At 41.2% G+C, this 24685-nt stretch overlaps 2 protein-coding genes across 6 annotated transcripts; both read left to right on the plus strand.

Moving 5' to 3' along the window:
- Nucleotides 1-883: 883 nt before the first annotated feature.
- On the plus strand, nt 884-12626 carry washc2c (WASH complex subunit 2C). 4 transcript variants are annotated; one of them, XM_029450159.1, is made up of 31 exons: nt 884-1299; nt 2575-2718; nt 2919-3083; nt 3203-3271; nt 3428-3601; nt 3723-3816; nt 3909-3967; nt 4064-4120; nt 4216-4317; nt 4409-4493; nt 4670-4729; nt 4857-4978; nt 5076-5166; nt 5506-5559; nt 5645-5857; nt 5950-6098; nt 6211-6321; nt 6605-6697; nt 6789-6887; nt 6994-7101; nt 7203-7372; nt 7485-7602; nt 7840-8271; nt 8370-8498; nt 8635-8736; nt 8924-8998; nt 9189-9248; nt 9680-9877; nt 10330-11076; nt 11178-11349; nt 11462-12626. In XM_029450159.1, exons 2-31 carry the CDS (start codon nt 2575-2577, stop codon nt 11605-11607), a joined length of 4398 nt encoding a protein of 1465 aa, XP_029306019.1. In that variant the 5' UTR covers nt 884-1299; the 3' UTR covers nt 11608-12626. The 4 variants fall into 4 exon arrangements, with proteins under 4 accessions (XP_029306019.1, XP_029306020.1, XP_029306022.1 ...); XM_029450158.1 differs by having other exon boundaries at nt 886-1299; nt 4854-4978; XM_029450160.1 differs by lacking the exon at nt 9189-9248 and having other exon boundaries at nt 885-1299; nt 4854-4978.
- A 340-nt stretch (nt 12627-12966) lies between these two features.
- Nucleotides 12967-24685, plus strand: zfand4 (zinc finger, AN1-type domain 4). Of its 2 annotated transcripts, XM_029450318.1 has the most exons (10): nt 12967-13307; nt 14469-14777; nt 16393-16468; nt 17136-17203; nt 17347-17533; nt 17927-18074; nt 18573-19805; nt 20429-20483; nt 22853-22970; nt 23565-24685. In XM_029450318.1, exons 2-10 carry the CDS (start codon nt 14594-14596, stop codon nt 23698-23700), a joined length of 2205 nt encoding a protein of 734 aa, XP_029306178.1. In that variant the 5' UTR covers nt 12967-13307; nt 14469-14593; the 3' UTR covers nt 23701-24685. The 2 variants fall into 2 exon arrangements, with proteins under 2 accessions (XP_029306178.1, XP_029306180.1); XM_029450320.1 differs by lacking the exons at nt 12967-13307; nt 14469-14777; nt 16393-16468 and adding an exon at nt 16553-17014.

Genomic DNA, 24685 nt, shown 5'->3' on the forward strand with positions numbered 1-24685 from the left:
GAAATGAATTAAACCAAGTTTTAAACAATGAGAATTTAACATCTGTTGCCACTGTGCCCCAGCAGTTACATTTTTCTTCAAATGCTCCCCTACTTTTGACTGTTTTTAAATACTCCCGATAACAACACATTCTGCTGACACTTTATCTATACTTGCTTAACTAGTGGGGTAACTAGTGTTATTATTTTAGCTGTTAACCTTTACTTTCCATGACCTTTACACCATTAAATCTCAGTGTCTGCCGTATAGACTAAAATACTCTAATGATTAACAGTATACAAATATATTCATGTTTCAGGCTAACTAAAATCATTATTCTGCTTCAAAAAATATCCCAGTCTTTCCAAATGTAATACAATATGGTCAAATATAGAAAAGATAATTTGTACTTTCTAGTTCAGTCTTGCAGAAAATGTGTTATCAACATCTAAAACAATTGAAATGTAAATGTTTGTCAGATATATCTAAACAGCCATTCCTTGTGCCAGTTAATGTCTGAAAATAATTTCTACATGGTGTCCTCTTCCTAGTATTGTATCCTGGAGACATTTCCTGATATGTCTGTTGGTGCAGCTGTTGCTCATAATATCAATATTGTTTATATAAAGAGTGCATACAAATGTAGGAACCTGTTTTTCATTCATTCTAAAATACCATTGTTTATGGATTTAATCATAAAGCTAAATTATTTGAATTTACTAGGGAATGCTTGCTCAAGAAATGCTACTTCCACTAATAAAACATGATGACTCTAAACGATCATAGACTATAGACTATAGACTACGTACTTTGCCGTAGAAATCATTACCGGTAGATTTCTGTTTACATTGTGTCCGCTCTCGCGAGATGCATGCAAATCTCGGCGGGCCGGCTGAACGGTTACAACCCAGAGGGAGTGAATGAAGATACAAATAAACTATAACTTTGGATATAGCAAGAACATATTTTCCTTACTCTTCACATCGTCAAATTCGAGTGGTAAAATGACTGATTCAAAACGAAACTTTGACAGGTCATATGTGTGATAATTGAAGGTAATTACTGTTTATCGCCGCAGCAGTTTCATTTTGGGATAAAACAGTGAAGAATTAGCTTCGCCTCTTCGCCTCGTTTGTTCGGTTTGTTCCACTCCGCCCCACTTTCTTTGGGTTGCTAGGCGACGGTAGTCAGGTGACTGTCTGCAGACAGAACATGGCTGACCTGTCAGAAGACCAAATTTAGCATAATCGATCTTATTTTTTACGTCGTTTCTGACCACAGTTGACCGTTGTGGAGAGCGATTGACCTGAGGTATTCAAGGTAAGCATGAGAGCGCACAGAATTAGGTGGATGTATGACTCTATGTTGCTTGGAACAGCTGTAGCTAACGTTGGTGTTGACTAGCTAAGTTGAGCTAGCTGCTAGCCTAACAACCCCCGCTTTCTCTTCCAGAAGTCTATGTGAATGTGAAAGCTAGTGGCTAGGAGGAAATAACATTTAGTCAACTTTATATGAACGCAACATTTTGTCCTCTGCAAATGTATAACTTTATTGTATTGCCAGAGCTTAAGCTAATGTGTTGTATAGCAGTACAACTACATCAGTTAAAGCGAAGATAACATTACAAGTTAATATGTTATATATCGTGTTACTTCAGTTACCCTTTAAACCAAAGTCAATATCTACTCATACACACACACACACACACACACACACACATGCGCACACGCACACACATACAGACAATCCCCCCATGAGCAGGAAATCAGAGCATCAACACTTTTACTTTATTGTGTCATCAGTTAGTTTGTGTCTATTGAAATTGAATCAGACTCTGCACTCTGTATGAAACGTCTTCAAGTAGTATGGGATCTGGCAAACACATTAATAACATAAACACATGATCACACATACTCAAACATTAGGATGAATCATTTTTATCCCTGTTTCTTTTTGGCAGAGGTAAGGTTTAAACCTTTGACCAGAGGGCAGCACTTCATACTGGCTGTTCAGTTTGTGGGAAGCATCATGTATGATTGATTTAGCCTCTCTGTGGAGGAATGCCACAGTCCTGTCACAGACCTTACTTTCCATGTCAACTATTGTACTTGTTATGTTGGAGTTAAATCCAGTTTGTCTGCAATATGAGCCACGGAAACTGAACCGTTTTTGGCGTAACTAAATGAAGGGCATTCACTGCAACAGTGTCCTGGGAGTTGTTCCAAACTTGATTGTCGGTTGAGCTCCACCATGACATGTTTCTTGATGATATTATCATCACTACAGTGTATGGTTTGGGCTTTGGCAATATTTTCTTTTACAAATTTGCAAAAGACAGCTTACAGTTGCCATTTATAGTTTATCTGAATGTTATTTCCTCCAACACACTTTTACATTCAAACAGTCAACCCAGCTGTTTACATCTGGCAGAGATGGGTTCAAAAATACAAATTCAAACAGATGTGTAAGCTACATTATTACACAACACGAGTACTTTTCTTCAATGTTGGGTTTTCCCTTAATGATTTATCAATAAGACAGGTGTTTTAAAGCCTTATTCATTCCAATAATAACAGCAAGCCATCTTGATTTCAGATGAGCGGGTTGCCGGGGGGAATAGCAAATGGCCCAAACCGGAGTGAACACTTAAAGAAAGATGTTCAGATTTGGGAGAGACCCTGGACTCTTGAAGAGATGCGGCAGAACAGTGCCAACTGGTCCTTGGCAGCCGACTCGGGGGTAAGTCAGAAACTTCGTCCCCAGCTCTGAAATAGGCCAAGAAAACAGTTATTCATAATTTCCCAAATGGTCAGAAAAATGCTGTAGAAATCTGAGTAGTGGAGGAGATTGTGAAATGTATTCTGCTTTGGTGTAATAAAAAGTAACTCTGCAACTGTTGCTGTCTTCATAACCGGTTTTTTTTTCTTCTTTCATCACAGCTCTTCCTGTTCCTCCAAGACTTCTCCCAGAGAATGCTGTCAAAGACGCATGATATTGAAAAGCAGTTGGACAGTCTGATCCGTGACACCAAGAACACAGATAGCTGCTTGCACTCTGTCTTTAACGACTTTCTCATGCTTTCCAATACACAGTTTATAGAAAATGTAATGTATATCATTTAAACCTTTTTTGATCTACTTACATTTTGCTTGATATAAAATGTTACAGTTTACATGATGTAATCTATCTGGTAACAAACATTTCTTTTTAATTTGTGTTATAGAGAGTGTATGATGAAGAGGTAGAAGAGACTATTCCCAAAGCTGAGGCTTTGGAGAAGCAGCCTGAGCAGGTATAAATAATTCATCCTTCCTGACACACTGACCAACCATTATAATACTGAATAATGCTTTTCAGTATTATTATTATGGCCACAGTTCTGTACTTGGCACACATTATCCACACGTTTTGTATCACCCTGTGAAAGTGTTTTTTTGTTTCCCTAAAGGAGAAGACTCGAGAGCAGAAAGAGGCAGAGTTGATCCCAAAGATGCAGGAAGCTGTAAACCATGGTCTGAGAGTGCTTGAGTCAGCCTTTGAGCATCTGGACATCAAAGCAGGAAACTCTGATTCAGAGGACGAGGAGGTCCCCGACAGACTGGAGGCCATCCTGGAACCGAAGGTGTGCTCTTAATCTTGAAGCAGTGCTTTTAGGATTACTGCAGAGATGTATGTGATAACCGTACACATTTTCGCATGAATGTACTTTATCCTGCGTGTCTGTTTTTCTCCTTGTCTTTAAGGATCTTTATGTGGATAGGCCACTTCCATATCTGATTGGTTCCCAGGCCTTCATGGAACAGGAGGACGTTGGACTTGGTGACCTCTCAAGTGATGGTAATAGACTCTTGGCAGCTTCTTCAGGCATCACATTAAGCTGTCTATTTTCTTTCTCATGTATTTATATATTTATATGCTTCTCTCTCCAGAAATGTCAGTTGACAGTGACAGAGACAGTGTTGTTGAGAGCGAAGACGGCAAAGATGCAGTAAGACTCTTCCCCACCCCCCCACCCCTTCTTTCATAGTATTTTTTAATGATGGAAAATGAAAACCTCATTGTTTGTATTTATTGTATGTTATAGCATTCAGATGAGGACTTTAATCAGGAGGAGAATGAAGGTCACAATAATATTAGGAAGGTAAGTTTGGCTGCCTGCCTGCCAAAAGACATTAAAGATTACATTTAAACTGAACAAACTTTATAACTTTGGATTCTCTTCCCACACTCACCTAGAAGTCATCCATGTTGAGTTATGACGATGATGAAGAGGAGGAGGATGAGGATTCAGACATATTCGGAGAATCGGACAGGGACGAGGATGACGACGACACAAAGGTATGCCTTTTTTTTAAGACGTATCTTTTGTGAGTTGTTATGATGTACCTCAGGGACTTTGTTAAGCTGCTTGTTTTTACGGCCCTTTCAGAACACAGGACAATCGTCTTTTGCTGATGAGCTGGCAGCCCGAATCAAAGGTGAACCAGTTAACAAGCCAGAAGGAGATCGCGCATGTAAGTCACTTATCATTACCAACCAACTGGTAGAATCTCATCTCACGTTTTTTATTCCCATTCTTCATATTTAATTTAAGGAAAACACAGCATCAAAGTTTTAAGATTTAAGTAATGACATCATTGCATGTGCATGCTCATGGCTTTTGTGTTTCTACCATGTCATGTCTTGGAAGCATTGACATCTAAGAAGAAAAGTAAAAGCAGGAAAGAAACAAAGCCTGCAAAGCCAGAGGGTAGGACTTTTATTCATCATAAGTGCAATTCAAAAGTTTTATTTAATTATACATTAGTTATTTCCACAGCAGACTCATTGTTTACCAGTATTCTTCTAAATACTGTTTATGTACATTGTAACAGCAGCCGAAGACGACAGCGATGACATGTTTAAGCCACCGAAGATGGATGATGATGACTTCTCCCCATTTGGAGGGAAAAGTGGCCTCTTCAGTGGAGGGAAAGGCCTGTTTGACGATGAAGACGAGGTATATTAACTAAAGTATTTTCAGAGCTAACACTTATTCAGTTGCACAAACTCTGGGCTTCAGCCAGAATTTGATTTGTGCTGCATTATATTTTCAGGGTGATCTGTTCTCTGATGCACCGAACCCTCCTGTGTCCCAAGAGAAAAGGGTGTTGAATGAAAGCATGAAAAGCCCAGCTCAAACTGCAGGTGAGACCTAAGACAGACTTTGTGTGTGTGTGTGTGTGTGTGTGTGTGTGTGTGTGTGTGTGTGTGTGTGTGTGTGTGTGTGTGTGTGTGTGTGTGTGTGTGTGTGTGTGTGTGTGTGTGTGTGTGTGTGTGTGTGTGTGTGTGTGTGTGTGTGTGTGTGTGTGTGTGTGTGTGTGTGTGTGTGTGTGTGTGTGTGTGTGTGTGTGTGTGTGTGTGTGTGTGTGTGTGTGTGTGTGTGTGTGTGTGTGTGTGTGTGTGTGTGTGTGTGTGTGTGTGTGTGTGTGTGTGTGTGTGTGTGTGTGTGTTGGATTTGCACATAACTTTTCTTTTCTTTTCAAGAATCTAACAAACCTGCAAAGAAGATTCCAGTGGGTGGCGTTTCAATATTCCCAGGTAGTAGCAGTTACTCGTATGAACGCTACTAACATGTCGCTGCTTTATCGTCCTCAACCAAACCAAATCCCTTTTCTCTCCACAGATAACACTTTGTTCAGTTCAGGGAATAAATCTGATTCAGTAGAGAGCAAAGAGAACGGGACTCCAGCTCCTAAGATCAATGCTGCCTCCAAACACGTTCCTACAGCAGCTGGTGTTGGTGGTGGAGGAGGAGGTGGGCTGTTTGATGAAGAGGAGGATGAGGACGAGGATGATGACTTCTTCAGTGGTAAAAGCCTGAACAAGTCTGATTCTGGTAAGTGTGTGTGTGAATGAGCACTTCAGTGCCACAGTCCAGGTCCAGGTGGGATCCTCACCCTCAAACCACCGTGTTGGTTTCTTTTTCAGCTGGACAGATGAAGCCCAAGAAAGCTATTGACCTTTTCGATGAAGACGATGAGGGTGGTGACATATTCAGTGAAAAGTACAGCGCGCCAACTCCATCTCAGAGCAAGAAGAAGATAGTGGAAGAGCAGGTTAAACCACCTGAGAAAAAGGTAAAGGGTCTCGATGTGATTGAACTTGACAGCATTAATAGTTTTATGGATTAAATATCCACAGTGTTTTTTGTGGCAACTTCCGATGTTGATGATTCATTGTCACGTTTAGCTGCCAGCAGGGGCCATCTCTATGTTTGGACCCGAGACTCAAAGCTTGCTCAGCGAGGGCCTGAAAAAACGTCAGCCATCTACCAGCGAGGAGTCTGAGAAATCTGAGGAGGTATGTTCACTGTTTGTCGCGCCTGCTCCTACCTTGTCAGGCATGGCTGCCATTAAGTGAACAGACCTAGTTGCAGTCAGTATATTGATGTTTGCTCAGAGCGCCATATTTCTGAGAAAAGGCCAAATTGTATTTAGTTCAGAGCGCACTGCTGGCCTTTACTCCTGTTGATACAATTCAGTTCTCTTTTCTCTGTACTGGTATTTTATTTCAAGACTTAACTACTTTCAAAAAGTAAGTTAGAAGTTAGAAAGCTATTTATATAAAATGTTGCGCATTTTAGAGCGGGCCGCCTCCAGATGCTGCGAAGGCTGCTGTCAAGCAGACTCGGAAACCCCTGACCAGAGGCCTCTTCTCTGATGACGAAGACACCCAGGTAAGGCTCTCAATCTTAACAGGAAAAAACTGTCGTTTATAACGGTAGTGATACATTTGAATTACACTATATATGTATTTGCCTTCCGTAGGGATCTCCAACTATCCCTCGGAGCCAGTCTAAGCCTGAACCTACAAGCCTGGGCAAAACCAGCGGTTTGTCATTATTATTTGATGATGAGGAAGAAGAGGTAAAAATAAAATACGAATATTTCACACACTTGGACAAAACTAATATTAGGTTACGCTAGTTTTTGCTGTCAGTACTTTACAGTAATCTGGTTCTTTACCTTGCAGGATCTTTTTGCATCCGCAGCGAAGTCTAAAGCAAAACCTAATCAAACTAAAGCCTCCACACCTCAACCCAGTAAGGCTGTGTCCAGCTCCCTCTTCAGTGATGATGAGGTATGAGAATACAAAAAGAAAAATCATATTTTACTGCCGAATATATGTTTAATCGGCCGACTAATATGGTACATTATTTTTGCTGAATATTTAAATTATAGGACCAGTGGATGAGTTCTGAAAGTAGTGCGGGGAAGCCAGAGGTGAAGACAGGAGGGATGAAGCCCAGTGCCAGTGCCCCCTCCAGTCTCCCCAGTGCCACAATGTCTCACAAAAGCAGCCTCTTTGATAATGATGATGATGACCTGTTTACTCCAACAACAGAGTCAAGGTATGTACACTGTTACGATTGTATTAATTGTTATTCATTTATTCACTTTTTAAAAGATATTGTATTGCTGGAATTCTTACCTGTCCTCCTCGTTCTGGCGCTCTTTATATAGTCAGAAGTTTCAGAGAGTGGCTCTCTTGTTTGAAGATGAGGGTAATGATGATGATGATGAAGATAAAGGATCCCTCTTTGGCATCAAACCTGCTGTCGACACAAACGCTGCAGCCCCAGTGAGTGCAATAACTTTTATTATTATATATACTATCTTTTTTGTTTCACATTTGACAGGAAAAACAAACTTGTATTGACGCGTGCCTCCAAGTGGGCTTTAACATTTAGATCCTTCAATTACACAGAATCCAGTTGGCTCACAAGAGTAATAATTACATTTTGATTCTGTTATACTTTGTTTATTATGCCATGCAATTTGCATTTGAGTGAATTCTTTTAATACCTGTATTCTTCAGACACCTGCTGTGGCCTCTCAGTCGTCCTCCCCGTTAGAGAAATCAGAGGAGGTTTTAGTTTCCGGGCTTGCAGAGGAGGACAAGCCTTCAGAGCAGCAGAAACCGGCAACAAAGACCCGTGAGCCGCTGCCGTCAGCGCCCTCGCCAGAGATCGGCAGAAGTAAAAAGAAACCTGTCGGAGGAGTCAGTCTTTTTGGAGGCATCAACATTCTTGCCAACAAGCAGACAAAGAGCCCTTTGGACGACGTTGACAATGACGACAGTTTCCTCTCTGACGACAGCACACTACCAAATGACAAGGAGGAGGAGAAAAAGGAAGAGAAAGTCAAAATAAACACTGTTAGTCTATTTGATGATGAGGAGGAAGATGAATCGGAATGGAATGAGCCGATAGTCACACCTAGTAAACCCACAGCAAGCGACACACTAAAGGTTTGTAGTGTGGACACCTAAGAATAGTGTGAACGCATGATTTCGTCATCTCCTCTGCAGTCAAGGTATTAAAATGTGTCTGTAAAACATTTTTACAGCCTACAGAGGAGCGACCACAAGCAAAGAGCACAGGGGTGTTTCAGGATGAGGAGCTGCTCTTCAGTCAGACGCAGCAGAAGGACAACGACCCGGATGTTGACCTCTTTGCCACTTCAGGGAAAGCTGCGGTCAGTATATTAAACATTCTTATCCGTTTCTTGGTCTGTTTCTTTTCTTTCTGCAAGTTTACTCGACTGCATACTGTGTCTAAATGCAGATGTCTTTGACGGTAAGGTAAGATACATAACTATGTCTACTTTTTAGAGCTCCAAGCTCAGCTCAGTGAAGCCAGCAGCACAAAGTCTGTTTGCAGATGAGGATGAGGATGACCTCTTCAGCTCTATCAAGCAAAAAGCTCCTTCTCCGGTAGCACCATGTTTATTTTCTTGTGATTTTATAATTATGCTGGTGTTTTTTTTTACGATGCAGGAATGTGCAGCATGTTACGTTTGAAAAATAAACATCTTTGTAAATAGTAATTGAACTGAACCACTTCATCAGCGGGAGAGCTTTCATCTCTCTCTTGGTTTTCCTCTTTTATTTGAATTTTCAGGCAGTAGCAGAGAAGCCCAGTAAACCTAATGACAGAGCACCACTAGCAAGTCCAGAATCTGTATCAGAGATTCAGGTGAGTCTACTTTTAACTCCAATAATATCATGGACTGTTTTTGTTTCTTTGAGCCATAAAAACACATACCTGTCTGTCCATGCAGTTTTGATTTTAGGGTTCATTTTTGCTTGTAGTGGTGTTTCTAGATGAACACAAGTAATGTCTCCGTTGGATTAAATCCTGAACCTGCTGTAATCTGACCACACAGAAACCTGCACCACGCCCTGTAAAACCTAAAGATTCCTCATCAAGGATTGGGAAACTTCAAGTAATATCTTTGTTTTGTTTTTTTTTTAATCAAAAGTCTTCATTCCTGACATTTCACTCTGATTCCTCTTGAGGAAATACTTTTCTATTCCCTCTCGCACATTTTCTCTTTTGAGGTGTCTTCTGTCTGGACTTTTTCATATTCCAACTTAAAAGCTTGGCTACGATACAGCAGCATGACTACCAAAATGAAGAAGATTATCTATTTTCATTTCATTTAGCTAAACTGGAAGAATTCGCTGGCTCTTTCTTTCAGTTTCACAACATGTTATTGCATCTTGCTCTTTCCTCATTTCCTTCCACAGTCCTGTTTTTTAAAATCCTTTTCATGTTTAAAGGAAGTCTGTTGAAATAGTCTTTGCTCAGTGTTTAGTGTCCATGGTGTCGTTTTATTGATAATTATTGTATTGCGTCGGATCTCCTCATATTCAGGCCAATCTGATGATCAACCCTGCTGCGTTGCTCCCTGGTGCTGTCCCCAGTATGCCAGGGGCCATTAGTTCCTCCTCTGGGGTGTCCAGCCTGAGCCCCAGCCCTGCCACAACTCCTGTAGGAGCCCAGACGGACCGTGATGGAGGAGTGAGCTTCGACACCCCAGTCCAGGTTGCAACACTACAGAGCGCACACAAGGTGGGTTTTTGATCCCTGGAGTATTATATCTGTTATCTGTTATCTATCTAAGTCTTTAATACATCGTTTCCACTACATGGTTAGACTCGACTCAACTCACTTTTCTTACCGGGTCCTTAAGCAAACAGTGGAACGTCAGCACTTGTCAATTGTACCAAGTATCAATTGTGCAGGATATCTTGTGATGCACTGGTGACTATTCTCTCTGTCCAATCAGTGGTCTGCAGTGTTTTAACTCCACCTTATGTGTCTACTCAGCTCGCTTGGAACCTCGAAAGAGGTGGGACTAAAAAAATGAGTACTATCCATGACTTTAGCTAATGGGAACCAAAAAAGAGCGAGTAGAGTGTGTAGAGCTGTACCTTACCATGCAGTGGAAGTGTGACATTAATTGCTTTATGTTGCTTGGATTTCTAATGTAATGTTGTGAGTGCAAATCTTCTGTCATGCAGAACCGTGCCAAAGGTTCTTTACAACGGAGACCCCAGTCCAGAGTAGGGAGGCAGCTAGCAGCCCAACGATCTTCAACGGATAAAGAAGAAGAGGCGGTGGGTGGAGATGTTCCTCGACTGAACCCCATTCTGTCGGGTTTAGCCTTACCTCCACCAGACAAGTCCAGCCAGACGAGAGCAAGTCCAACACTACCTAACTCAGCTGCGTCCGCAGCCTTGCCTGCCCCCTCACCTGCTCTGTCATCTGTCTCTGAAATCTCCAGACCCTCTGTACTGACACTGCCAGTGTCCGCAAACGCTGCACAGAAAGACTCCAGTAAAGACAGCAGCAGTAGCAAGGTGCTGCCGTTTTCTGATGAGGAGGACCTGTTTGGCTCTGACAATCTGTTTGGGGCCACTTCAGTCACTAACACACCGTCCACCAGACAAACTACCAAGACTACACAACCTCAGGCCACTAGTAGTAGTAGTAGTAGTAGTAGTAGTAGTAGTAGTAGTAGTAGTAGTAGTAGTGGGGTGAAGACAGACACAACCACTCCTCCATCTATTTTTGATGCCAACACTGATGACCTTTTCCAAAAGATGAAACCAAGGTCAACTACTAAGAAAGCCAAGGCCTTGTCCTATTTGGAAGAGGATGACGATGATGAGGACATCTTTGGAGTGAGCAACCGCTCTACTCCCACATCCACAAGTAGTAAAGAAATCAAGAATGGCAGTAGTTTTTCAAAGCAGGACATCTTCCAGGTACCTTTTTTATTGTACATTAATGGTGTCAAGGTTTTCTTTGTCATCATAGGAATGTGTTTTAATTTCTTTCCTTATCGGCTGAATTTCTATGTTCTCAGGATGAAGTAGCCACAGTGCATGAAGTTCACAAGAAGCACAAAGAGAAGACCCTTGATGCCAGGTTGTTCGATGACAACATAGACATTTTTGCTGACCTGACGGACACTTTCAAACCAAAACAGAAGTCCAAGACAAAGGGAGAGACCAAGTCCATATTTGATGATGACATGGGTAAGAAATAATAGAACGGATCGAGGCATTTATGTTTTTTAATGCACGCTTTTAATAGTGTCTGTTCTGTGGTCTACCTTTCATATTTTTTCCATCTCTCGTTTCTTTAAAGATGACATTTTCTCACCAAGCCCAGCGAAACCAGTCACGAAGGCTCCCCATAAATCAAAGAAAACACCACCGTCTCAGGAGACCAGTACAGCAGCGGATTCAAGCAACATATTTGATGATCCACTTAATGCTCTCGGTGGGAACTGAACTGTTGTTTCTGAGTAGCCAGATTTGTACAATTGTGGATTCATTCTTTTGTCATTTGGATCGCTGAAAGATTGGAGATCGGATACACTGTTGATAGAGTATTTATTCATATGAATTCATATAAATACTGGGGCTTATTTTTGGCAGATAAAGACTCAATTGAAAATTATTCCAGTCAACTTCTGACGGAACTTCCAAAAACATCTCGGTATCAGATATTATGTAACAGTTATTATATACTGTTAATCTTTATTATATATAATAGCACTTTATAAGCATACCATATGCTTAGCCTCAAAGCCTGCAGAAATTAACAGTAAATTGTTTTTGTTTGTTTTGAAGGTGTTTATCTTTTTTGGCTTTTCCATGTTGAAATGCCATGTCTTTAAGTTTGTGCCATATCGTGGTTATGAGAAATCAGTGTGTTTACTTACTGTCTTAGGCCTTTTGACAATGTTTTTATTAATAAGAAATTCATCCATTTCTTAACTTTGGCTGTGATGGAAAAAGTTAATTCATTTTTAATAACTAAAAAGAAACATATTTTATGCAATCTGAAATGAGTGTGATTAATTCCAAGTCACTTGTTTTCATGTTCATGTCCATCTAGACTCGGTTATTAATCAGTGTCTGATATAAGCAGGGAACCCATTCAGAAGAACTCTAGTTTTGTGATTATCAAAACCCTTTCTGTTTCATTTTTGGATGATTTAGCTTTTTGTGTATTTACTGAGGTCAGTATTATTAAAGGAAGAATTGAAGCTCTACCTTTTTAGCATTTAAAGAGAAACCCATCTGGCTGCAAGAAGTTCTATAACCTTCTCCACAGTAAGTAGCAAGTAAAAGCTTCATAGAAATTCGTAGGATCATAGAGTGAAGTTGGTGTATCTGTTTGTGCCTTGACAATGGCATTAAAAGCCTTTTTGCTGGTATGGTGCTACACATTAGCACTCATTTGGACGATATGTAATTGTATTAACATATTTGTACGGTAAACATTTCGACTTCATGTGAACATATTACAAACTGTTCAACTTTTGTTTTGAGAGATGTTTTTTTAATGGGGTATTTTGAGTGTTTAAACATTCAGTCATTATTTCTTCAAAAGATGAAGAAGAAAAACAATTACTGGCAGCCCTAAAGTTTCACACAACTGATTTGTATTTGTTACCAAAGATGTAACCAAACATTTGATGTTTTTGAAGCATGTGATAATGTCAGATGACCGTTGTGGGGAGAAGTACGTGTTTTCTGATAAGTGGGTCCCAACTCGGGAGGATGTGAAAGTGACTGCCTGACCAACGGTTGTTGTTGTTCCGCCCACCTCACCATCCGTGGCGCCAATTGGTTCCTTTGTCTGTCAATCAAACTAAGTCACAAAGGTGTTGTTCAGCCGCCTTTGACAGGTATGATGACAACAAGGGGTCCACGGCGACCGACAACGGTCGTTAGTGTATTTTGTTTCAATGGTAGTTTTTAGGGTTATACGTAATGAAATGCCGTTTAGATTTGAACGCAACATTACCCAGCTACACCGGACTGCAAAGGACTGAATCCCGTGGATGTAGCCTAGCAGTCTGCTAGCAAACCACTGAGAAAGGTAGCCATTGTTTCACTTGTTGGCTAACATGGCAACGAAAGCTAACGTTAGCAGCGATGGCTAGACGGGCGTCACTACCGTGTTATTGCAGAAGATAACGGTAAGCAGGTTTTAAATAATACAATACTAACGTTAATCAAGGTTTTAAAAGGCATTGTGAAAAATGCGAGGTATAAATACTGCGAGTGGGATCTTTATTTGCTAACGTTAGCCGTTGAAATTGTATTGAGGCGACTTCCAACTCCATTCATCTCCGTTGTCAGGCAGCTAGTTGTTTACGTTAACCTAGTTTATCTCTTTTCGCCGACCTTCTACTATGGTAGTGCGGTCAGCCACCGTTGTACACAAGGTTAAATGGAGCCAGAGGCAATTTTCATAAAGTCATAGCGTCGCCTGTAATATGAAAACCTAATGTTTTTCTTCAGAGAATGGCCTGTTAATGACAACACTAGGCCTCGTATGTTAACATAGAGCCAACAATCAGAGTTCATCTTCAGTTTTGTACATCTCATTGTGGACATGAGTCGTTACTTAAGGCTACTGAGCCCAGATCTCAATTTAAAGGGTCGGTGTGTGTGTATATATGTTCTCTGGGCAGCAGATTGTGGACAACTGTACTCTAAAACACAAAGGGACAAGATCATATATAATATTCATACATTATTCTCATCAGTCCCATAACAGAACATGTATAATGGTAAGGAGAAAAACGTATGTATTATTTTTTTCCTGCTTTTAAGTGATAGAAGCCTTTGGGCATGTACACATAAACCAACGTGTCATGGTTAAAGTTAGGCTATATGACCTAAAAAAAATGTTCAGGTGTTGAATTCTTCTTGTCTTCTTTTATTCAGAATAATAAATGCATGATTGGACTAATCTGCCTCTCACGCAGATTCAATTTTGTAAGATGTTGGTGAGTCAAGTGACACAAGAGGTGATCTGTCAAAGGCTGCGGTCAGGCACAGGACACTTCATACCACTGAGGGCTTATGTAACACACCTGATCCTCTTGAATTTTGGCCAGGGCCTTAAATGCTGCACTGAATCTTTTATGAGAGGGTTGCACATGTCTGCTGCCACTGATGCATGCCTTTGTGCTAAAATAATTGAGCGTAGAACATCACAAATGAATTGTCTACGTGAAAAATGCACATACATTATATTTAAGACACTCAATTGCAGGTGCAGGGATTGGTTAAACTAATGAAACCTTCTAAAAGTTATGATAATCATGCAGTGCTTTTGTTTCTTCTCACAGTTGTTGTCATCCGTCATGTGTGACGGTTGTGAGGCTAGTGAGCAGTGCCTGTCCCTCTCTCCCTCATCCTGGGCCAGCCCTCTCATTTAACCATACCCCCGAAGTCTCTCTCCCAACTTGCCAAGATGACCGACAGGAAGGAGCCACCTTTCTTTAATGACGACAGTGTGGGAGCTTTTCACTATAAGCTCCCTTTCTATGACACTATGGAGCTCTTCATAGAGACCCTGACAGGAACCTGTTTTGAGCTGCATGTGTTGCCTTTTGAGGCTGTCATTTCAGTCAAGGCAAAGATCCAGAGGCTGGAAGGTAAAAAGCACACAAATGTGTATTTTGCATGTTTTTTGTCTGCTATTATAAGGAATATTGACGATCCTTTATGAGTCAGGATATTGCACTGATTGAGCCAGCAAACTGTATACATTTTTTAATAGACTTGGAAGATGAGAAGTCATTTGTTTGGCCATTGTGTATAATATATTCAGTCTCCCGAGCTGTGCTGCTCTATGGAGTCAGTGCTGTGCTTGTATTTTCTTCTCAAAAGTGTTTTGTAGTTTTTGCTGTTTATTTGGGTCAGAGCTGCCCACCTCGCTAAATTTTAATTAGAGTGTGTGTGTGTGTGGGTGTGGGTGTGTGGGGAAGGGGTTACACTCAAAGTTTAGAACGCTTAGACTTATTGTCACTATACACCTTGATCAGTGTTGAGTAGGGCTGTCAGTTTCTATTTTAAATTTAAACTATTGTCCATTGGTAAAAATGTAATATTCAATCTATAATGATTTGTCCTAATGTAAAATTAATTGAATAAGCACCACAGGCCACCCCTTTTGTCTCCCGCAGTGGGTGCAGTGCAGTGGGTGCAGTGCAGTGGGTCCAACATGTACTGTAACTCTGACCCATGGCATGCATTGCTATTATTCTCCTTGTTCATACAAAATGGAGGAAACCAGTGAGCCGTGCTGAATCACAACTCCAAACTGTCTTAGAAAACACACACAATTGGGGGGAAAAGGTCAGACTGTGCTGACTTTGTAAAATGCAACTGCCTTATACTATTACGACAACAAATCAGTGGACTCACCTGTTGGCTCGTCTCTCGGGCCGGGCGGCACACTCGCCATGAATGAACACAACTAGGTCCGTTTTATGGCGTAGTTTAGGATTAGGCTACATGGGTTGTGTTGGAATTCATCTGAATGATTTATCTGTTAGTTTCTCATTTATTTTGACTTTGGCTGTCCCACTAAGGTTTTTTTTTTTTTATGTAGATCAAGATGACCTTTCGTATCTACATTCTTTGCTGCTTATTTCAATTCTGGTCAGAAAGGCCTCTCTGTGCTCTGTGTGTGAGGAGGTGTCTCAGCCCAGCCAAGTGTGTTTGTGGTGGAGAAAACCACTCTGCTATGAAAGGACCACTGCTCACTCACTAACACTGGCTCACCTCCAGCACCGGGTCAATGAGTATACTCATTGTGGGCACAGAGAGCTTCCTGACTACGCATACACTCTATCTTATGTCAAGGAGTAGCTCTAGAGAGCGTTTGTATTCATTAGGCTGTCAGCCCTCAACTGGAGCTTATTCTTTTTGAGTCTCATTTAAAATAAAATGTAGACATATTGTGGGCTCATTCATTTTAAAGTTGTAGCTGGTGACTTAACACTGTAGCAAGTTTTTATTATTATTATACTTTTTCTTAAATGTGCGAATGCATCTGTTCTGTGATGTTCCCTTTTTAAGCAATTACATAGTTCTGTCTTTAGGGGGCAGCCATGAATCATCTTTAGTGGTGTATGGGTGCTTCTATTGGCAGCATTCCCACTGTGCTTGTCTGTCAGATTAGTAAATTTAGGTTATGAAATATATACAGGTCCTTATCAACTTTGCTTGTTTTCTCTCCTTCCCTCTCTCTAACTGTCTGTAAAGGTATCCCTGTTGCCCAGCAACACCTTATCTGGAATAATCTGGAGCTGGACGATGAACATTGTCTACACGACTACGGGTAAATCCATTCCTGCCGACCCTTACTGTCCTTCAGAGCATTGACACCGAGGCAAAATGGCACAGACAACAAGGCTTGTTGGACCAATTACTAGCAATATGTTTGAAAAAACTGTACATTTAGTCATTTACATGCACTTTAAAAGCCTTCCAGCTGTGGTGGTGACTCATTCTTATTTTAGTTCAACGTTGTAAATGAGCCAGAGAGCTGATGAGACAAGTGACATACTGGTCATGTTGAGAGCACTTGCCCCTCTGCTTTTGTCAGTATATGAGATGCAGACCTCACCCTCCAGTACTCTGCTGGCTGCAGATGGTGGTATTGTTATGAATGCTTGTCAGTTAATTTTCCACATGAACAGCCTCTGGTGAGATCTTGCTCGGCTCGCCCATCATGCTGCAGCTTGCTTTTGAAGTTTTAGAAGCAGAGGGGTAAAGTAGACCATAAGACATCTGCTCATCAGAAACAAATATTCCCGTGGGATTCCCAGTCGTCCGCTCAAGTTCATCTCCCATTGACTCCGAAGTAAAGAATTTTACCCTAAACGTAAATATGTCGCCTGGTGTTATTTCCCTCTCTCCCATTACAGTTAAACATACCGGGGAATTGGTTACAATACTCTTCACTTACTCTGCTGTATTGATCATCAGTCTGTTTGTGCTTGCAGCATTGCAGAGGGCTGCACTTTGAAACTGGTCTTAGCTATGAGGGGAGGCCCAATTAATACCAGGAGAGGTAAGGAATAGATCAAAGAACTGTACGTTCACATGTCATCTGGACATCTGTACTTTTGTATACTCAAATATTTTTATTATGAAGTAAATTCCCCAACACTTTAGGGAATTTAAACCACAGAACCCCCTCTGTTCTTTTGTCAGTAACTATGGAGGATCCCATCAAAGAGGTGACGGAGCTGATGGAGAACACAAAGGAGGAGGGTTGGGAGAAAAGCCTGGCCAGCAAGCAGGTTACGTTTGTGGTCTATCGTGAAAACGACCAGCTAAACTTCTTCCGAGTGGTCGATAGGGGTGATGGCACCCTGACTCCTGTGTCTGAATCTCTGAGGTCGGGATTTTGTCATAATTTTCTTGTTGTTTTTTAATAATTATTATATCATCATATTATTATCTGTCCAAATACTGCAACTTTGCAAATAAAAGGATTTGCTCTCGTGCTCATCGTTAACCTACAGTAACATTAGAAATGTAAAAGTGACTATTGCATTAGGTTCTGAGTATTAAGAATGGTGCAAGGAAAAAAGAGGCATCCCGTGACGAACAAACAGGATAAATGAGTATAATTATCTAATTATACAGCCAGTGTGGAGTTGAGTACTTAACATTGCTTATTCAGTGGTAGTTGTGGCAGTAATTCAGTGAGCAGGGCCACTGAAAAGACTGCTGACAGCTTTGTTAGATTGCTAATGAGAAGAGTGTTTTTGCCTTTGATATTTTCCAGTGGTGGCTCGGTGTACAATATGTGTGCAGAGGAGGAGGAGGATGGAGAGAGTTCTGCAGCTGTACTGCAAAGCCTTGAGAACTCCATCACTATGAACAAAATGAAGCTACTCAAAGCCAAGATGGAGGACATGAACCTCAACAAGAAGGTTGGAAGCTACTGGGATCACAGTAACTTATAGTATTTGTACTGCTTATCATATAGTGCAAACGAGGCCTTCAAACAATATTCATTTTCACACCATTTTAAATGTAGACATGCTATGAAAAACAGGCATTGTCCCCTTTCTGTGAAAGCTGTGTTTTTTTTTCATGGCTGTATATTTTACAAATAACAAAATGAAGCTAAATTATGTCCGATCATAACATAGAATCCTGCTTGTCATAATCATAAACTAAAAATGGTAGCCTGCAACCATTTTGCATAATGCAGATGTACTGCGCCAAACACTAATTTGCATGTTTTTGTAAGAGGGCAGAGCAGATTAAACTGTACTGGCTCTTTAAAGATTGTTTATGCTTATAATTAATTTACAAGCAAGTAATGAAATAAGCACTATGATTTTATAATTTTACCGAATGGGGAAAAATATTTAAAATGTACAGTACATTTGAGAGGATGCTGACTCTGTGTCTCTGTCCTCCAGCCCAAGAAGTTGGCAAAGATTAAACCACGGCCCCCTGTCAGCCCACATCCCTGCGGTGGCTCTCATGGACTTTCCAGCTCACGAAACCATCATCGCCTCTTTCGTTCGCACCCCCAGATGAACCAGCCTTGGCAGTCAAATGCGCAACTACCTCCTATCGCAGATAATGAATCCATAGACTCCTTCCCGCCCTCTGCTGCTGCCCACTTTTCTATCCCTAGACGGCCACCTCCCCCTTTCTCCTCGCCTTCTTGTTATATGCTTCAGGAGGAGGAGACATGGGAGACATGCCCACAATTTGCAAAGATCCGCCCCCCTCCAAAAGTGTCCCGGTTGGACATTGGGAGCACCAGATTAATGAGGGACTGTGTGTACCCTCAGCTCCCTCCGCTGTGTATCAGGGGGCCACCTGAAGCCACCTTTGACTCAGCTGAGCCTGCAGGGGAGGCAGTCAGGCTAAGCCTGTTAGAGGAAGCTGCCGGGCTGGTGTTGCCAGCACAACCTGGAGCTCCCTTTGGGGAACTGTTTGACCCTCTGAGTCTGGATGTGTCCACCCAGCCTGAGGGAGGTCGTCGGTCCCTCGAGGTTGACGCACAGCACCAGTTTCCGCTCTCCCCCTCCCCACTCAGTACCTGGACACTTGGGACAAGTGATACGTTCACCAGCAGGAGTGATAGAACGCAGCTCGGTACACCATTTCATATCAGCCCCCCCTCTCCATTGCCCGTGTACACCTCGCCATCCATTTCTACCAGACCGCTGCCCCAGGCTTTTGATTCCACTTTCTCCTGTTTACATCCCAACCTTCAAGCACAATCCTCAGCACAAGTGAAGCCAGGCTGCACCTCCCCTCACCCCTCCACCACCTTGTCAACTCATCCACCACGCCTTCGTGGTGTTAAAGTGGAGTCACCTGGCAAGAGGCCAGAGCTTATCTCCAAGAGGGAAGCAAGAGGCATCACTAAGATGGCCAACCAAGCCTGTAAGGAGCCACTGGGGTCCCTGAACAACTCTGAACTCTTGGCTTCTCTCTCCACAAGGGCTCCAGACTGCAGCAATAGCAGGGGCGGCCTTGAAGAGCGTCTGGGACTGGCACTGGCCTTGCCCCCTGCCACTGCCTTAGGACCAGGCAGCCTTGGCTCCAGGCTGCCACCCATACCAACTAACAGGCTCCTTCAGGATGATCTTATCAGACAAATGTCACCGTTGCACCGAGCAGCAGCCTCTTACATGGTGAGTAAAGAGAGGTGTCAGTGTTTGCTGCTCAGATTGGATTTGTGGAATAGTTTTTAAATCCTTAATTTGTGTATTATTCTTTGGAAAATGTCAGTGTTTTTTTTTTAAGTTTTCAAACAATGTGTTCTGTAAATGTGTGTAACAGTGACGGCCAGAACTTAGTCTGTGCTCACCCCAACCCACAAAGGGAGCAGATGCTTAAAAGTAAAGTAGGAGCGGGTGATGGGAAATTCGTTTTTGCAATAATTGTCACAGCAATGTCTTGATATGACAGTCACTGAATTGTTAAATCAGGTTCATCAGTGATTCAGATTGCTTTGTTATTTATTAGTAGATCAAAAGTGGCATACGTTATACTGTCACGCTGTGGCACATTTCACTAAGATCCAACTGATCAGTCAGTTAGAGACGAGAATTGTACACAAAGTATACACCTCACTTTTTAATGTATGGTTCGTTCCTAGTGATACGGTTCATACTTTTTATTAATTCGCCAGTAATAGTAAGTTATTTTCCAGCACAACGTTGAGTAACATTTTTGATTCTTCTCAAGAAATTGCACTGCAATTTATTTTATTGATTTGCTCTAAAAATATTTCATGTTGCTGTTGTTTTCTCAGGCCACCAACACTCTTGCATCAGCTGGGGGAGTCATGACTTCATTTGGGAGAATAGGTAAGGGAGACACACAGACACGTTGTGTTATTTATAAGTACTATCTTAAAGAAAGTGTTGCGTTGTGGTGGTGGGATTGCACATTTGAGTTGTACCAGAGTATATTGTAGCCTAACTGTCGTGAACGAAGATGCAGTGCTTGAGATGTGCAGTCACATATAAAGAGGCACATAGAGAGGATGTTATATGAAAGGCTTCAGCGCATGTTGTGTGAGCGCTACAACAAAGCACCGCAAGGTTTTTAAATATTCATTATTGCTTCAACTGCAGAAGCAGCACAAACATTAGAATGCACCAGGTCTACACACAAACACACTCACTTATGACGACCACTGATACGCTTAGACTGTTCACAGAAAAATAGGGATAAAGATATTTTAGTGGAGTGAGTCAAAGTACTCGTATTTTCCTCTATTACTGAACATTTGTTCAGTCTTTTCGACAGGCTGAGAATATTTGTAATGGTGGCCAAGGAATGGACTGCAAACCGCATTCAATAACCCAACAACTCTACATGGACGACTTTTACCACAGCAGAGCTGTGTGAAACAAATAATATCTACAGAAATTATTTTGGTATTTGAGTGGGCTTCAAAAATAAATTGCATCTATCAGAGACACTAAGTATGTTGACCATGAGTCATTCAAACAAAAAAAAGATACATTTATATTTTAGATTAATTACAGCTTCTGGTTCTTTTTGGGGGTTTCCTTTACCAGCTTTACACACCTGCACTTTAGTGTAGATGACCACAAGCATCGTCACATGATATGTTAATTCTTGGATGTGAACTATATCTTCAGTGGGTTTGAGTCTTGACTCTGAAGAGGCCATTCAAAGCCTGTCTGATTTAAATCCACTGTTATTGTCCTCACTTTGTTTTTGTGGTTGTTGTGCTGAGAAGTGAGTCATCCACCCACTGTGAGGTTGCGTGTGCTCGAGACAATTTATTTCCCCTCAATCAGGACATATTCCACTTTAATCTGATAAGAAACATATTCATAATGATGATGCATGTAATCTACCTCCATGCTTTACTGCAGAGATGTGGTGGCCAGTTGTAAGCAGTGGATATAGTAGCATTTGTCATAGTAGATTCACTTATGTCCCAACAGTGCTGCTGTGTACACATCAGATCCTCCGTATTAAATGAGTCGGATTGGGAGCAAATACAATTTAAATGGGACGCCTTGATTAAATCTAATTAAATTCAAGTTAGATCTACTAAACAAGAGAATGTGGGAAATGTGTTTTTGGGTCTGAACATATTTGAACCCACTGTATATATGTCTGTATGGCAGCAGATTAAAGTGCACAAAACAAATAAAAATCCAATCCCACGCCTAGCTGCTTGACAGCGAGCTTCTTGTACCTTCATCACAGAGCTGTCAGTTTTATCTGTATGTTCCCGTATCCCCACGGCTCACAAACCCCGCTGCATGCTCCATGCTTCCACAGACACGATTATCACAGGTACAAGCTGACATGAACTGGTGTTCTCTGACTCGGGCAACAAACTGTTTGTTTTCTGACATATTTTCAAAAATTGCGACAGGGTAATTGTTTATATGGCAAATCCTGAAAATGTCCTGAAACCCCATTCAAACAATTATCGGCACCAGTTTCAAGAATAGCGGTGTCACATATTTAGTGCTTTTTACATCTAGTTGACTAATTGACTACATTTGATCATAAACCAAGCTTGAAATCAATTGTTAGAACTAACAAGGAAACCTTCGATAAAAAAAAGATGCACATATGACAGTGGGAACACTGTTTTTAAGGGATTCTTTTCTGACAGTTTTCTCCCGGTGGGTATCAGGTGACAGACATAGCAGACATAATGCTGCATGATATGAAAGCACTCTCTTTGTGCTCAGTTCAATGGCAAGACGATAGAAACTTAGACAAAACACGGTAAAATGGTGAAGAGTGACAGCTTCTTAGAAATGTGCAGTGAGACTTAAAAGCGCATTGCATTTCTGGCCACACTCCCGTGTGTGGTTTCACAGCAGGTGTTTCGCCTTTTTGACAGTTTGTGAAAATGGCTGCTTTTGACATCATTGCTGGGGTTTGGTAAGATGTACAGCATGCCTGAAAGTTCTGAATAGAGAGAAGTGCCATTTTCCTCCCATAGGTGATTCTGTGTTGAACATTTGATGGCTTCGTGATTACTGTGATTAATCTATCTTAAAGCAAATTAGAAGACTGTGAAATGAAGGCAAGCACAAATTAAAAGCAAAGGTTGTAAAATGTTCCTAAAAATCTCCAGTTATGCTGTGTGCAGACATCAAGGACACTTGAAATGGTATCATTTATAGAAAAGAGCCGATATAGTAAATAATGAAAATGTTTCCTCTATTCTCAGGCACTCCAACATACCACCTACCTCCAGTCAAGGCTCCCACAGGCAGCAAGAAGAAGAGCTCAAAGCATTGCTTCCTCTGTGGCAGGAAGACTGGCCTGGCCACCAGCTATGAGTGCAGGTAAAAGTGCTTCCAGCATTTTCCCCCGAACTCACTCACCCACTTGCTGCCAGACTCTAAATCAGATCTCTATCCCCCTATTTGTCATTCTTGTCCTCGAAGCAGCCGTTTGAGCAGAAAATGGTCTTTTCCTAGTTCAACATCTTGTCTCTCAGCCATCTCTCCAGTAAAAATACGTCTCTGTTATTATCTTTATCGAAGTTTCTCCCCACGACACCAAACTGGATCACTTCTCTCTCTCGGGCCTTGTCCGGGGTGTACACCCTGAATCTGATGCAACAGTGTGTAACGTAGAGCACCCAACTAAGTTACAGATAGTAAGTCGTAGAAATAGTGCTGCTCTTTTTACCAATGGACTGATGCAAATAGAGAGATTAAAGCACATAAAGGACGCTTTCAGCTAAGCTATACAGGAGTTAGAATAAGGAGGGAGTAATGTGACTCTCGCAGAATAGCCTGATGACTGAGCGGATGATGTTGCTGAAAACTGAATGTTTTTATTTGCTGACTTTGAGGTGTACTATAAATGTATACAATATTGTTTCTAGATGTTTGCACGAATACCAAAATAGCTGTTTTATTTTAATCTTTCAGGTGTGGTCACAACTTCTGTGCTACCCACCGCTACGCAGAGACGCACGACTGCACTTACGACTACAAGAGTGCCGGACGCAGATTTCTGCAAGAGACCAACCCTCTCATCAGTGCTCCCAAGCTGCCGAAGATCTAGACCCTACAACACTCTCATGGGGGGGAAAGACCTGTACAACTACAGGTTAAAGTGACTGAGTGGAAGAGATTCTGCAAAGTCATTTCTAGCAACAACAAAAAAAGAAGTAAAAAGGAACTTATTCACCACTGTGTGCTTTTTTTATCAGCCAAGTTTGCTTCAAATTCAAATAAAAATATTCTGTAAAGCCAAGTGTGAACAAACAAGAGTAGACTGAAATGGCTAAGAACTAATTATCACTTCTTGACAATGTGAAGATGTTTATCCTTTTTATCTGTTTCCTTGTTCTTTTTCCATTGCGTAAAAACAAAACAACAAAAAAACTGTGCTTGTATGTAGGTAGTTTCTGCTAAATATATCTGCTGCACGTTCAGACATATCTACTTTTAGTTTTGTCAAACCTTTTTAATTAAGAGAAAAAAAACGATAGGACCGCTGATGACTTTTCATTCGACAAGTCTTTGACAGATGCACTTTAGTACTATCATATTTATACATTTTACTTTCCTTATTGTGGGGGGGAAGGACACTTAAATTTCCGTGTTTGTCTTATGAAGTGTTTGTTGTCAGATTTTTATATTCTTCACCTCTAAATGTCTTTCTTACACGGGCACATACATACCGACATCACTAATGAAATCTTTTTTTTAAAAGAACAGTACACCCACTTACTGATGAAATACTCAATATTTATTAATAAATAGTACTTATTTAAATTCAAGGTTGGTTTTTGAAATAGCAAGTATGCAATGTGTGTAGGTGTGAATGTCAGTTGTAATTTGTAATCCTATCAAGTAAACTATTAGGATGGGGGAGGGGGGGTGGGGATGCTTATGGTATTTATGATGTGTCTACATGTAAGGTGTTTGCCATAAAAAATCTTTTGTAAGTCTTTTTTATTGCTGAGCTGTTGCAAAAACTTTAAATGCTGTTATAGTATCTACGGGGGTTTGATCTAATAAAGTTTCTTTCCATACATACGGTA

The sequence above is a fragment of the Cottoperca gobio genome, chromosome 15, assembly GCF_900634415.1.
Source record: "Cottoperca gobio chromosome 15, fCotGob3.1, whole genome shotgun sequence".
Taxonomy (NCBI): Eukaryota; Metazoa; Chordata; class Actinopteri; order Perciformes; family Bovichtidae; genus Cottoperca; species Cottoperca gobio.

Excerpts from the sequence above, each read along its gene's own strand:
- washc2c (XM_029450158.1), top strand. The coding sequence starts at position 2,575 with ATGAGCGGGTTGCCGGGGGGAATAGCAAATGGCCCAAACCGGAGTGAA. Across the intron at positions 4,121-4,215 it reads GTCACAATAATATTAGGAAG|AAGTCATCCATGTTGAGTTA; the intron begins GTAAGTTTGGCT and ends ACACTCACCTAG. Across the intron at positions 4,730-4,853 it reads AAAGCCTGCAAAGCCAGAGG|CAGCCGAAGACGACAGCGAT; the intron begins GTAGGACTTTTA and ends ACATTGTAACAG.
- zfand4 (XM_029450318.1), top strand. The coding sequence starts at position 14,594 with ATGACCGACAGGAAGGAGCCACCTTTCTTTAATGACGACAGTGTGGGA. Across the intron at positions 17,204-17,346 it reads CCCAATTAATACCAGGAGAG|TAACTATGGAGGATCCCATC; the intron begins GTAAGGAATAGA and ends TTCTTTTGTCAG. Across the intron at positions 20,484-22,852 it reads GACTTCATTTGGGAGAATAG|GCACTCCAACATACCACCTA; the intron begins GTAAGGGAGACA and ends CTCTATTCTCAG.